Below are 14035 nucleotides of genomic sequence, written 5' to 3' on the forward strand. Positions count from 1 at the left end.
AAAAATTCTTTACAGTTAAAGAAAAAAAAAAAAGTGAATTGCCAGAGAAGAATGAAACACGGGTAGCCAGCTGCAGAACGCTCAGGCTGCATAACAGGAAAGACACAATCCTTGAATTCGTACATCACAGAGGTGAAACACACATTTCAATCCGGTGTGTATGTTTTCTGCATTGAGCCCGAGCGAGCAAAGAAGAGGCCGATGTGCCTTTAACCGTATCGCTGGCAAATAAAATTGCTACTGCGGAAAATCCCCCCTCACTACAGTCTCCCTCATCCAACATAATGAGCCGATAATGAAAAGCTTCTAATATTCACTTATAGAAACCCTAGAAGGAGAATACGCTCAAGGCACATACATTTTCTCCGAGATGCTGCATGAACGGGTTTGATTTATGCTCACAGTACGTACGACTTCAAAAAACGCTTCATGCAGTAAATATCCCATCAATTCTGGGAAGGCGGCGAGGCTCGAGCATAACGAGGACAGAGCTGTGAGAAAAACAAGTCAGGAGATGGAACAAGAGGGAGCTGTCACAGGGAGTTAAATGTATCGGCGTACAGGAACCGATCTGATCTTCATTAGAATAGATTACCCGGCCTGAAACCGCGGCGGAAAAACATGACAGCGTTGAGAGAACGCCGATGACGGCCGACCTGGGTGCAGGCTGAAAGCGTAGCAGGGTTTAAGGCGCAACTTTACTGTAGGGAGGAAACACAATGCAGCAAGGGTGGGGGAGGTAGGTGTTGTACCTAGTTCTTCCCATGGTAAAGGCTTTATTTATTTTAATAGGTGGTTTGTGCCTTTATGCTACCATGCTATCACTAGGAGGTTAGGTTGGTGGAGACTTAGGGTCAACACACCAAACTTTTAACAAAAGGAATACGTAGAAAAACCACAGGATCAAGTAGATCATGAAAAAGGAGAGGAAAAGAAGGGAGGAGAGAGAGAGAGAGAGAGAGAGAGAGAACAGAAATATTCAACCAGGGATGATGTAAGCACCTAATCCAAGTCCATTGGAGCACCTCCAACAACGCTTGCCAGTCTGAAGGGGGGGGAGAGAAAAAGAGAATAAAAAGGAAGAGAGAGATCGAGAGGAGAGAGAGAGAGATCGAGAGGAGAGAGAGAGATCGAGAGGAGAGAGAGAGATCGAGAGGAGAGAGAGGGAGCGAGAGGAGAGAGGGGGAGGGAGGGGGGGGGGGGAGGAGGGAGAGCGAGAGAGAAGGAGGGAGAGAGAGAGAGAGAGAGAGAGAGAGAGAGAGAGAGAGAGAGAGAGAGAGAGAGAGAGAGAGAGAGAGAGAGAGAGAGGAGAGAAATAGAAAAAAATACAGAAGATAAATGGAGGCGAGGGAGAGAGAGAAGTACAATGGAGAGAGATGGGGAAACTGCAAGAGAGACAGACAGAGAGAGAAGAGAAAGAGAAGAGGGGAATAGACTGCAAAAGAGAGATAGAACAGAGGAAAGAGAGGCAAGAGAGAAGTGATAACCGGCTATAACTATTGAATAAGGAGAGAGAAATAAAAGAAATATATTACATTTTTAAACACTTAAGGGAATGTGACCTCATGACTTGTATTATTCATCCATTCATCTTCTCTCTGTCCTTCAGCATCACTATGGTTGCAGCTGCCTCGATCTTTGTTTTAACATTTGGAATTTCATGAAAGGGTAACTCTTTTTGTCTGTCTATTGTTTCATCACATCCTCAGCTTTGTCATACGTTTACTGTGAAGGAAACCTGTCCCCCGGCTTATGTCATTTTGGCATCATACACTCAATTTGAACTCCCCGGGGTTTTTGGCAGGTTTACTCTAAAGTGATAATTCCAATATTCACAAAACCTTGTGAGTGGAAGAGCCGAGTACTTTGTCTGCCTTTTCTACCTTCTTACATTTTTTTGTAACTAGTTATGCACAATGAAGACTTAAAAAGAGAAAAGCCGCTGCCAAGTCTCTTCCTACAACTTGTTAGAAGAACATCTGCAGTAATCACACCGCAATTAATCGGCATTAATATATCTCATTTGATGAATTTCTCAGCCTAATCCCAGAATTTGTTGGCGTCTTTGCCTTCAAAACTCCCCGAGATGCAGTATGTGGGAAAACAGCGGGATTCCATCTGAGGGAGATCTGATTGACTTCTCAAATCTTAATCGAGTGCTCTCACCGTGGCGGTAACGAGAGGAACAACAGCCCAGGGGAAATAAAGAGGACGCCACACATTGAGAGAGGCTTCTTGTGTACTTGCGAGGGGCCCCGTAGATGTGGATATGCATTATGTACGAGCTGTCACAGGGCCGCTAGCACCTACAGCGAGAGGTGTGCATGCTGCTCCCAACGAAACGCCGCCGCATATAAATAGATTAGCTCCAATTCATTAAAGGTGACAAGTGACTTGTGATTCCTCTTTTACCAAACAACGGGCGGCCTGCCAGACGCTGCTGAAAAGAAGTGCTATTTGTTTCATGTGTATAGGGGGAGAACATTAGGCAAGATGCATGTCTTTATGTCTATATTTAGATAGCGCCTACTGCAATGCCCAGCCAATGGTTTTCAGTGTAATAATCCTTTGCAGCAAAAGTTTGCATGGGATTGGCTGTTTAAGGTGGAACTCTAAGCATGTGAACAAAGATCTTTGGCCAGAGTACTTGCGCTTATGGAATACTTACAGTATATGGCCACAAGCTTGGTGACACTTGGCTATTACACTTATATGAGCTTGTTGGACATCTTATTCCTATCCTATTCCAAACCCATGGGCATTAAAGAGGGTCCCCCCCCCCAGATTAATTTTGCTTTCCACCCCGTTGTACCATTACCATTCGATGTTGCTCAATTAACAGACACACGACCATCAAATCCAGTGCTGTCCAGCTCTGATCCGGCGCCACACACCAGATCCTGCGCTGCCATCTGCTTTCCTTACATCATTGGGAGTCGGCTGTCTCTTCTGGGTTCTTCCGGCCGACACTTATATGAGCTTGTTCGACACCCTTTTCCAAAACCCTGGACATTAAAGGGACCCCCCCCAGGTAAATTTTGCTTTTAACCTCGTAGCTGTTCCGGTGGGTTTCGCACCATTAACATACACACACGACTAGCAAATCCTGCGCTGTTCTTCTGCCGTACACCAGATCCGGTGTTGCCATTTGCTTTGCCTTACGCCATCAGGAGCTGGCTAACTTTTCTGCCTGACACTTAAATGAGCTGGTTGGACACCCTTTTCCAAAACCATGGACACTAAAGGGGAAGCCCCCCGGTTCATTTTGTTTTTAACCTCCTCGGTCGTACCTCTTCCACTGGGTTTTGCATAACAAACATACACACATGACCAGCAAATCCAGCACTGTAATGCTCTTATCTGCTGCCGGACACCAGATCCAATGCTGCCATTTGCTTAGCCTAATGTCAACGGGAGCTGGCGGTCTCTTCTGGGTCCTTGCTGCTGGACCCCTGATTTGCATGGGACTGACTATTTAAAGTGGAAATCTGAGCATGAGAACAACGTTTCTGATTTCACTGAATATTTACATTACAGTACCTATTTTATTACATATGGTCATTGTATATTGTTTATTTGTTTTGTTTTGTTCTTCGTTCTGTCGGTAAATACTTAAATAAAGAATGAAAACCTAACAATGAACTTCTCTTCTCCTTTAACAAAAACTTTTGCTGAATGGAGGGGGTGATTTCAAGGGGGCCACACGCTGGGCACATTTCGACCAGTAGGTTGGCCACCATAATGCTTTAAAACTACTCTGCTTACCTATCCTTCCACCAGTTCCCTGGGGTGTAAAAGCTGACCCACTCACAGTGCTGTCATGTTGGACAGTATGGCCCCGGGGACGTCGGGATTAAGTAAAGGAGTGAATGTTTCCTTTAGATCATTTTAATGGCAGCGTTGTATCCCAGAGATCATAGACATCCATTACATACACATTAGAGACACATTTCATAATGCATTAAAAATGACGCCAGTTTTGTGTGATCTTACCCGCCGTATGTAATGACAGGAGTGGAGCTTCCAGTGGGCACTCCGAAGATATCAGGAATCATGTCTCCATTAAAGCTGAAAGAGCAAAAGAAAAAGAAAAATATCATAAATAGTGTGGAGATGGTTCAGATGTTCTTGAATGAAGACTGACATTCAGAGCATGACAGGGACGGGGCTGATCCCAAAATAAGTTGAAGGTGAAGAGTATTAGAAGCCAAACATCTAAGTACCCAGATGAACCATCCCTGGGTGCCTGGAATGCCCATGGATTCCCGAGCCAAGCTGGATACCACTTCTGTCCAAGTGCAGACTGCAATGCCCAGCAAATGGCTTTTAGAGTAATGACCATTTTTAGCAAAATTAGTATGAGATTGATTGTTTAAGGTGGAACTCTGAGCATGAGAACATGTATACCACTTCTGAACAAGTTGGCACCAAGCCTGTCCCTTCCTAGCAATAAGCCATGGCCCGGAGATTTAAAAGTGCTACCCTATAAAAATCAGTGGTCACTAGAGGTGCTGACACTGTACTGGCAGGGATTTGAGGAGGCGGGGCTTAGCATCAGCTTGGATAGAAGTCAAAGCCGTGTGGACTCCAGAGACTCTATATTTGAAGATTATAACATGTACTTGCAAGCACCCCACAGGATGTCAGCCGTTGACCGTTTCACTTTAAAGCTGAACTCCAGCCTTAGACAATAAACACAAGCAGTCAATTTGTCTGAAGAGCTGACACTCCAGTAAAGGGTTTAACTCTGGACCTGAACAACCAGATGACATTTAAATCTGAACCCCAGCATTCCCTTCAGTCGTATACCTGACCTCCGTCCTTCCATTCAGTTTTATACCCGACCTCTGTCCTTCCCTTCAGTCTTGCACAGCTGTAACGGCTCCTCTCCTGGACTGAAATGGCTTGGACTGCATACTGAGAGCTTCTCACAATGTGCATTACAAGCTGCAGCAACTCAGATAGAACCCACTTCATATTCTGGCTGGAGGACATCCAGCATCATTCTTTCCTCCCCAGCCTGACTGTCCCTGGCCGGCTCCTCTCATTCATTGAATTTCAATTCAGTTCAGTCATGGAGGATCGACATCACATGTGGACAATACCTGGGGCGGTTTGCATGCAGATACAATGTACATAGGATCGCCCGACCTCCAGACTGACAAATCAGGTAATTTGGATATTTGCATAACTCCGCCCAAGAGCCCACCCACTGCTTGCATCAGGGCTGAGAGGAGTACTGACGCAGGAAGCTATGAAGCTGGCCCCTCCCACCAGCCATGATCTGCCTAATGATAAAGACATCACCGTGACTAAAATAAGAAATGTAATAAAACTGAAAGGTTTTATTTAAAACAAGTAATTTGCATATTGATGAGGGGGGGCGGGGCGGGGCGGGACGGGACCAGGAAAGGCAAAACATAAGCAGATTGAACAGGAAAGAACGGCATGCTTATACAGAGCATTATAGTGAGATGGCAAAAGCTGGTTATTTTACAGCAACTGATATTTATAAGGAGACATACTTACTCTATTATAAGGGGCTCGTCTGTGTAGGTCGTGTTCAGTTGAATCTTTTGATTTAGATCTAAAAAAGAAATAAATGCAACAAGAGATATCACACTGACCTGACTGCATATCAATAAATGAAGGAAGTCATAATATGGTGGTGAATGAAGCACGGGGATCTTCATATGACACAGATGTTGGAGAAATTGGTGAGTCTTAAACGTAACAGGTTCCTACAATGATCTTTGCTGCTCTGAGAGATGTTTTGTGTATTTTTTATTTCAATGGACTCTGTGCGCCCTCACCTCTCCCTCTTGTCGATGGCTGAAATTATATTTAAGAACTGCCTGCCAATGTCATATCACATAACCCGCTCCCAGCAACAGCTTAATAGCATTTATACAACCCAAGCCAGCTGACAACTGATGGGAAAGGGCATACCCGAACCCTACTAAAAGATGATATGTGATCACATGACCCATGCCAGCTGACAACTGATGGGAGAGGACATACATGAATCCTACTGAAAGATGATATGTGATCACATGACCCATGCCAGCTGACAACTGATGGGAAAGGGCATCCCCGAACCCTACTAAAAGATGATATGTGATCACATGACCCATGCCAGCTGACAACTGATGGAAGATCACATACCTGAATCCTACTGAAAGCTGATATGTGATCACATGACCCATGTCAGTTGACAACTGATGGGAAATCAAATACCCAGCTATTATCGACAGATGATAAGCGACCACATGACCCATGCCAATGCCAGAGATTACATGACCAACCCCAAGTGACAGCTACCAAGAGATCCTATGTGACAGCGAACGAGAGATCACATGACCAACCCCAAGTGACACCTACCGAGAGATCCCATGTGACAGCTACCGAGAGATCATATGACCCACTCCCAGTGACAGTTACTGAGAGATCACATGACCCATCCCATGCCATGCATCAGTATATTCTGTAGATTGGCATATAAAAGGGGAAGGAGGGACGACACAGAAATCAATATTGCCTGTTTCATTAACTGAAAGGAAATCAATTTCCCATTTCAGTTCAGCAGACCCATCCTTTCCTTTTCATGGCACGGTTATTTTGACAATTATTCTGCATATATTACAATTCCAGAGACGAAGCCAGGAGCCAAGCACCGTCAGATCCCCTCATTAGAATTTGTCAGCCTCGCCTTCCTTTCATTAGATCCGACGAGGCCCGTTCAAGAAACAAAAACGCACCGCTCTCCACCGGCACAAATCTCTTTGTTTCTCTGCAAACAGAGCGCGGCCATGATACAAAAAAGAAACAAAAAAGAGAAAATCCCGGCGACGTGCCCCGAGCGCACTTCATTAAAATAAATGCAGTGCCCGCCATTGTTCCAATTCTATCCCCAAAAGATAATACGGTTAAAGGAGAACTATGACATGAGTGATTTCCACTCACCTCATAGTTCTAAGCCGACCTGTGACAATGAGACTGTCACAGGTCGGCTCAGTAGATCGGGAGGTGAGAGAACACATACCGGGTTCCCTCACCTCTCGATCCTGTCACGGCTCTCTGCCGTGACAGGGGGAGGGGCTGGATTCCCCTCTCCCCGCTCCGATCTGCCAGCACTGACTGGCGGAACGGACGGGGGAGGGGGCGGGTACAGCTGGCTCTGCCTCTAGATAGGCAGAGCCAGCTGTCACTCACGCAGCTGGGTGGATCCCGTCATCTAAGTCGGGATCCGCTCCAGGTGCGGCGTCTCAGTATACCGCTCGCTGTAGCTCGCGGTATACTGAGCTTAGGGTGACGGGAGGACGCTAGTTTGTGTCCTCCCGTTACCCCAAGGAGAACTATGGGGAAAAACACTGACCCCATACTTCTCCTTTAAGACTTCTACCTTTAGAATAAGTCAAAATGAATGCCAGAGATTGACCTCGTACACAGGGATCGTAGCCGCAGTAAACCTGCAGCACAATGGGATTTCTATTAAACATACATTAAAGGGCCAACTCGCATACCGGGGCATGCCCTGAATGCAGAAGGCCAGCACTGTACATGGGTTTACATGAGTACTGGCGTACACCCACATACAGTCACGCACAACCATTCAAGTCTATAGGAGGCAGAAGACAGCACCTGGGCTTCCCAGGTGCAGATAAAAGCCCAAATTATATGTTGTATGCCCCCACTGTGCCCATGTGCATGAGCAGCAAAATGCCCCCGCCGACGACTAACCACCATCTTTCTGCCTCCTTTTGTCTAACATGCTAGCATGCATAAAGCAATAAGCTGCACAGTGATGTGACATGAAAGCTCTGGGCTGAATTTCCTCCCCGAGACGCTGTGCGGAGTTCGTATGTTCTTTCCATGTAAACTTAAATTTCTTACTTGGGTTTCCTCCCACAACCCAGAAAAATATCAGCGTAGGCAACCTCGGAACTCCAGCTGTGCTGAATCTACAAATCCCATCATGTTTCTGTCAATAGGAGTCATGCCTGGGGCTGTCAGAGTCTTGCAATGCCTCATGGGAATTGTAGTCCTGCCATAGCTGGAGTGTCGAGGTTGCCTGCCCCTGAATTAGAGTATGTAAGCCCAATCAGTAAAATTGTATATAAGCTTTAAACACATGAATGCAGGGGTAGGCAACCTCGGCACTCCAGCTGTGATGAAATTACTAATCCCATCATGCTTTTATCTCTGGGAGTCATGACTATGGCTGTCAGCGCCTTGTAATGCTTCATGGGACTTGTAGTTCCACAACAACCTAAGTGCTGAGGTTGCCTACTAGGGCTGCAACAACTAATCGACATAATCGATTATAATCGATTATTGAAAAAGTTGTCAACTTTTTCAATCATCGATTAATCGGCTTCTGAACTCTGCGTTCAAGTGATAATGATGGATCACAATAGGAAAACAGGGACCTGTTGTCACCTTATAACAGGAAGTGCCCGAACAATGAAATTCATGGCGGTTGGAAGCTGCAGAATTCAAGATGACTTTTGAAATGACGTTAATGACACAAAAGACGTGTGACAGGTCGTCTAACTTACTGAGAGTCTGATTCTGTCCCCAGTAGATGACGATTGACAGTGACGGCTCTTTACCAACTTGTGCTCTGGGTATGGTGGTGAGCAAAACATCCATCTGTGAATCGCCATTATAATCTCCAGGAACCACACTGGTGATCACAACTCCTTCACTCCTAGAAAAGAAAAACAGACTCACGTTGGCCAAAGTTCCTCCATCTCTCCTGCTGCTTCCTGAATAATATCCCCACCAGTCATCAGATCACCAGTCACCAGATATCAGAATACCGGTCATCAGATATCAGAATACCCGTCATCAGATATCAGAATACCGGTCACCAGTCACCAGATATCAGAATACCCGTCATCAGATATCAGAATACCGGTCACCAGTCACCAGATATCAGAATACCGGTCATCAGATATCAGAATACCCGTCATCAGATATCAGAATACCGGTCACCAGTCACCAGATATCAGAATACCCGTCATCAGATATCAGAATACCGGTCATCAGATCACCAGATATCAGAATACCGGTCATCAGATCACCAGATATCAGATTACTCCATCTCTCCCTCTGCTTCCAGAATATGTCCCCACCAGTCATCAGATTACCAGATATCAGACATTAGGTCAGTATCAGATCACCGTTCATCGGATCACCAGTTATTAGATCACCGGTCATTAGGAGGACAGCCATGACCCGAGAAGGCAAAACCCTGCTCCTTCTACCAAGGTGGCCGCATCCACACAGAGACACAGTGCAGAACAAGGCATGGCAAACCAGTAATGGGGAAAAGATCATCTGATGGGAGACCTCAGACAATACTAGCCCTTGGCCCTCTGCTTCCTTTTTGGGCACAGCTTTCACAGTGCAGGTAGGTGGCTGTACGCTGCCCTACTCTCACCCAAACTGCACGTCCGCGTGGGTGCCCGTACTCGTACGCTGACATGATGGATCCTGTCTGCGTTCGAGCAGGGACACTCGCACGGACGTGCAGTTCAGGTGAGCGTACGGCGGCGTACAGCCACCTACTCCCGTAAAGGACAGGCTGCTGCATACAAAGCACACGCAGCACCTGTCCTTCCCTGGAGCGGCCCGATACAACCGTGCACGCAGCATGGGCCTGTATGGGCCGGCTGTTCCTCGTGTGAATGAGGGCTAAGGGTTAGGACGGGCTGGCCCTGAATCTCCCGTACTGCGTTGTTCACCTCTGGGTCAACTGCTCATATTATCCAGGGGGCTCAAATACAGCAGATCCACTCACCTGATCCTCCGTCCTGTAGCAGTCTGTGCTCACCTCCGCTCCAGCTGTGGAATGCCCCCTGGCGTCCTCATGTCTAATGCAAGACCTGTATAAGATGTGATGATGTCAGCGCTCCTTAAAGTGCTTTTCACTCACCTCATAGTTCCAGCCGACCTGTGACAATGAGACTGCCACAGGTCGGCTCAGTAGATATGCCACAATTGTCTGGATCCGCTTCAGCTGCGGCGTCTCAGTATATAGTGAGCTACAGCTCGCGGTATACTGAGCCTAGGGTGACGGGAGGACGTTAGTTTGTGTGCTCCCGTTACCCTAAGGCGAACTATGGGGAAAAGACTTAACCCCATAGTTTTCATTTAACAGATCCTGACTAGAAACCACCATGGCGTCCATATTATTGGTTATAACCGTTCTTGATGTGACTTTTACATCTTTACTTCGCTTGCTGCCCCTTTTTTTCATGGCAATGTTGGTGTGTCTGAACAGCTAATGGCCCGCCTGCCCCAGGTAGCCCACGAGGTGTTAGTGAGAGGACATTTAGAACTCAAACAAAATGGCAGCCGGAGTCCAATATTTGCAGACATGTTTCTATACATAGTACAGGGGTAAGCAACCTTGGCTCTCCAGCTGTAGTTAAACTACAAATCCCATGATGCATGTGTCCCTGGGACTTATGTCTGTCTCGTGGGACTTGTAGTTCAACAACAGCTGGAGTGCCGAGGTCGCCTATCCCTGCTTTATGTATTTGCTGCAATTATTCCCAGTGTGTTTGGGGCGTTTAAAGCTGAACTCCAGGACACCAAAAGTTTTATTTAAATGTACTCCTCAATGGCCACAAAGGATATAAATCCACTTTGTGAGCACCAAATGCCTGTAAAAACCCAGATATCGCCTTGTAAAGTAGCAGTGACATCATCACTGTGCTGTACATAGCCTATGCAGAGAGCTCCTCCTACCACAAGAACCTAGGAGGGGGTGGTGACAAGACCATTCACCCTGCACTAGGAGAGAGAGCAGCACAGTGATAAAGTAGTCTTTATTACAGGAAGCTCCTCCCTCTACAGGCTGCCTTGCAGAAAACTACAGGAGAGGCGCCTCAAGACCTTCCAGGAACTCTGCACCCAATACCAGATCCCAACCGCCCATAGTTACCCATACCTACAACTGAGTCATTTTATATCCAGTCATCTATCTCTGCCTTGGCGAGAAGTTATTAACCCACCGCTTGACCCCTTGCTCTCATCTCCCCAGGTAAAGATGCCCTTGTCCCTTATCGCCCGCCAGGTAGTGACTTCTATATTTGAAACCACCTCATCCGTTCCCTCCCATATTAAGCGATGGGCGGAATTCTTGAATGTGTCCACAGAAGACATATGCTCGATGGTGACGACGGGCTGGCAACAAATCAGGAAAGCTATAATAAACGAAGCCTGGCGCGAGATATATTTCAAAACTGTACATAGGGCATATCATGCTTTCAACATTCCGGCTAGGAACTCCCACTCCAAATGGTTAACTGCCTGCCCGAAATGCAGTCTCCCTCTACCTGACCTCTCACACCTACTCTGGTCATGCCCGAACATTCAATCCTTCTGGTCCACAATATTAAATTTCATGAACTCCCACTCCCACACGTTGAGAAAACTGTCCCCTGCATTCTGCCTACTACACGCCCCTACCTTGTGCGCAGGGGATGATCCCTCTCACCCGACCCGTTGGGAGCACCTTTGTCTTCTGACAGCGAAGAAAGCAATTCTGTGCAACTGGATTGTACCAGAATCCCCTTCTATGGACACCTTTCGCCCCCTGCTCAATCGACTATTGCTGTCGGACAAACTAGATACAAAATTTAACCAAGCGCGTACTACAACCTTTTTCGACACTTGGACATCATATGTTGCGGCAGAATTTTCACTACAATTGCAAGATTTGATGTCCATTTTTCGATTATCTAAATGGTATCTAGAGGCCAAACTGACTGGCTCCCTGGGTCCACTGGATGTCCTCGGTCCCTAGCATTCCCATAATCACTCTTAACGGTCATTGCATACTGATCATACGGAGGTTAGACCCGTCCGCCATGCCCACGAGCTCTCACATTATGGAGATAAGGTACCCTACCCAGAGTCCTGACCCTCACGGCACTGGGGTTCACCAGTTATAGTTGTTCCAGCGCAGCTGCATGCAGTACAGAGACATTTTTGAAGTAGTTCCAACAGATGTTGATATGTTTAATCCTTACTACTGTTCACATGCAATCGAGCTACATTTTTGGATCGCAGTCTGCGCACTGCTACTTGATCCATGTGTTGTTTCACTTTGGAGTTTACCTGCATTGTTACCATTTATTCTATCAATAAAAACGAACATGCTGAAAAAAAAAAAAAAACTACAGGAGGGGGCGGAGACAAGTCCAGTCCCCCTGCACAAGAAGAGAGAGCGGCAGTGGCCGGTCTTTATTATAGCAGGGGGCGGAGACAAGTCCAGTCACCCTGCACAAGGAGAGAGAGTAGCAGTCAGCGGTCTTCATTACAGGAGGGGAAGGAGACAAGACCAGGCGGACATTTGGCCGTGGTGCATTCTTGGGGGGATATAATGATCTGATGGTCGGGTTTTTGCTGGCCAATCACTCCCCCCACCACATAAGCCGATGAGTGAATGTTCCGTATCTCTCACATACATTTTCCACATCTGTGAACACGACGTGACAAGTCACTTAAATAAATAAATGAAATTTGTGTTCATTGTATCTGTTCAAACTGCCTCACCAAAGGTACACAAGCCAACACCACGCCCTGCAACCCGGAGCCAGCGTGACAGGTGGAGCCAGGAGGAGAGAAATGATGAATAAAGCTGAACTCCGGACACAAAAACTTTATTAAAATTGATTCCTCAACAGTAAGGAAAGATATAAATCCAGTTGGGCTCTGAGGAGGGCTGTGCGGGCTCTCAGGAGGGCTGTGCGGGCTCTCATCTGGCCTGTGCGGGCTCTCAGGAGGAAGGGCTGTGCGGGGCTCTCAGGTGGCCTGTGGTCCACAGAAAGCGCGTGACCTTACGACAGCCGATTGTGTTTACAAATTGTCGGAGCTTAGTATTGGGGCAGTTTCAGGAGTACTCATTAAAATGCCCAGTATTCGCACCAATACTGGTCTTGGTGCATCTCTACAGAGGGGCCCCTCATGACACCCAACACAGGAGAAGAGGGGCCCCTCAAGACACCCAACAGAGATGAAGAGGAGGCCCTCATGACACCCAACAGAGATCATGACACCCAACAGAGATGAAGAGGGGCCACTCATGACACCCAACAGAGATGAAGAGGGGCCACTCATGACACTCAACACAGGAGAAGAGGGGCCCCTCATGACACCCAAAACAGGAGAAAAGGGGCCCCTCATGACACACAAGAGCTGACACTCTAATCATCAGATCTGGCCCCTTCCCTTTATATATAAAGCTACAGAGTCCTGAGGGACCCCAGGCGGCGGGGCTTGTCTGCAGAGCTGACACTCTTATCACTTATCATACAGACACCACAGAGACACCAGAGGCCGGGCCTTCTCTACAGAGCTGACACTTTAATATTAGGATCTGGGTCTGCGGCCATTTCTGACACTACAGATCACAGACAGACACCGGAGGCCGGGCCTTGCCCGCAGAGCTGACACTCTAGCACCGTTCGCTACTCACCGCCTCGTACGATGAAGAGATCGGTCTGTTTATCGGCGTTGAAGTCCCCGAAGGCGGCGATCCTCCCTCGGGGATCCGAGCCCAGCACATCCCCGGTGATAGTGCGGAGAGACCCCCGGACCGGTGACACCAAGAGGAGGAAGAAGAGGGGGATGAGGATGGTGGGACCCCTCGGCACTGACAGCTCCCCCATCACACAGACACACTCACTTCCGGCTTCTATCACCGCAGCTCCTCGCTTTACGACACCGGGGGCGGCGCTTTACGGCACTGCCGGACAGTATGTCTCAGGTACTGGCGGACCTGGGCTGGAAGGTGCTGGAGCGCCGAGCCCGATCCCGGAGATCAGGTGTGACAACAACTGCCCGACCCCCACTGTCAACTACCCCACTGCATGTGTGTGAGCGCCCGGGGCCTGTGTGTGCGCTGCCTGACCCATCAACTGCCCGACCCCCACCATCTATTGCCCCCACTGCATGTGTGTGTGAGAAGACAGCGCCCGGGGCCTGTGTGTACTGTCTGACCACCTCTATCAACTGCCCC

At 47.6% G+C, this 14035-nt stretch overlaps 2 protein-coding genes across 3 annotated transcripts in view; one reads left to right on the plus strand and one right to left on the minus strand.

The window, feature by feature from the left end:
- The window catches only part of ITFG1 (integrin alpha FG-GAP repeat containing 1), a 178027-nt gene extending 164301 nt beyond the window's left edge, over positions 1-13726 (minus strand). The window contains 6 exon segments of the mRNA XM_018553222.1: positions 3804-3806; positions 3994-4068; positions 5530-5587; positions 8559-8755; positions 9980-10009; positions 13489-13726. Of these exon segments, the coding sequence (XP_018408724.1) occupies positions 3804-3806; positions 3994-4068; positions 5530-5587; positions 8559-8755; positions 9980-10009; positions 13489-13685 (560 nt within the window). The 5' untranslated portion in view covers positions 13686-13726.
- Positions 13725-14035, plus strand: part of PHKB (phosphorylase kinase regulatory subunit beta) — a 206348-nt gene continuing 206037 nt past the window's right edge. Inside the window, exon 1 of one of the 2 annotated variants that reach the window (XM_018553209.1) lies at positions 13725-13841. In XM_018553209.1, coding sequence (XP_018408711.1) covers positions 13775-13841 — 67 coding nt within the window. In that variant the 5' untranslated portion in view covers positions 13725-13774. The remainder of the gene's footprint in view (positions 13842-14035) is intronic. The other variant, XM_018553201.1, reaches the window with a different exon arrangement.

The sequence above is a fragment of the Nanorana parkeri genome, unplaced genomic scaffold (assembly GCF_000935625.1).
Source record: "Nanorana parkeri isolate BGI_ZX_2015 unplaced genomic scaffold, ASM93562v1 scaffold6, whole genome shotgun sequence".
In the NCBI taxonomy this organism is placed as follows: domain Eukaryota; kingdom Metazoa; phylum Chordata; class Amphibia; order Anura; family Dicroglossidae; genus Nanorana; species Nanorana parkeri.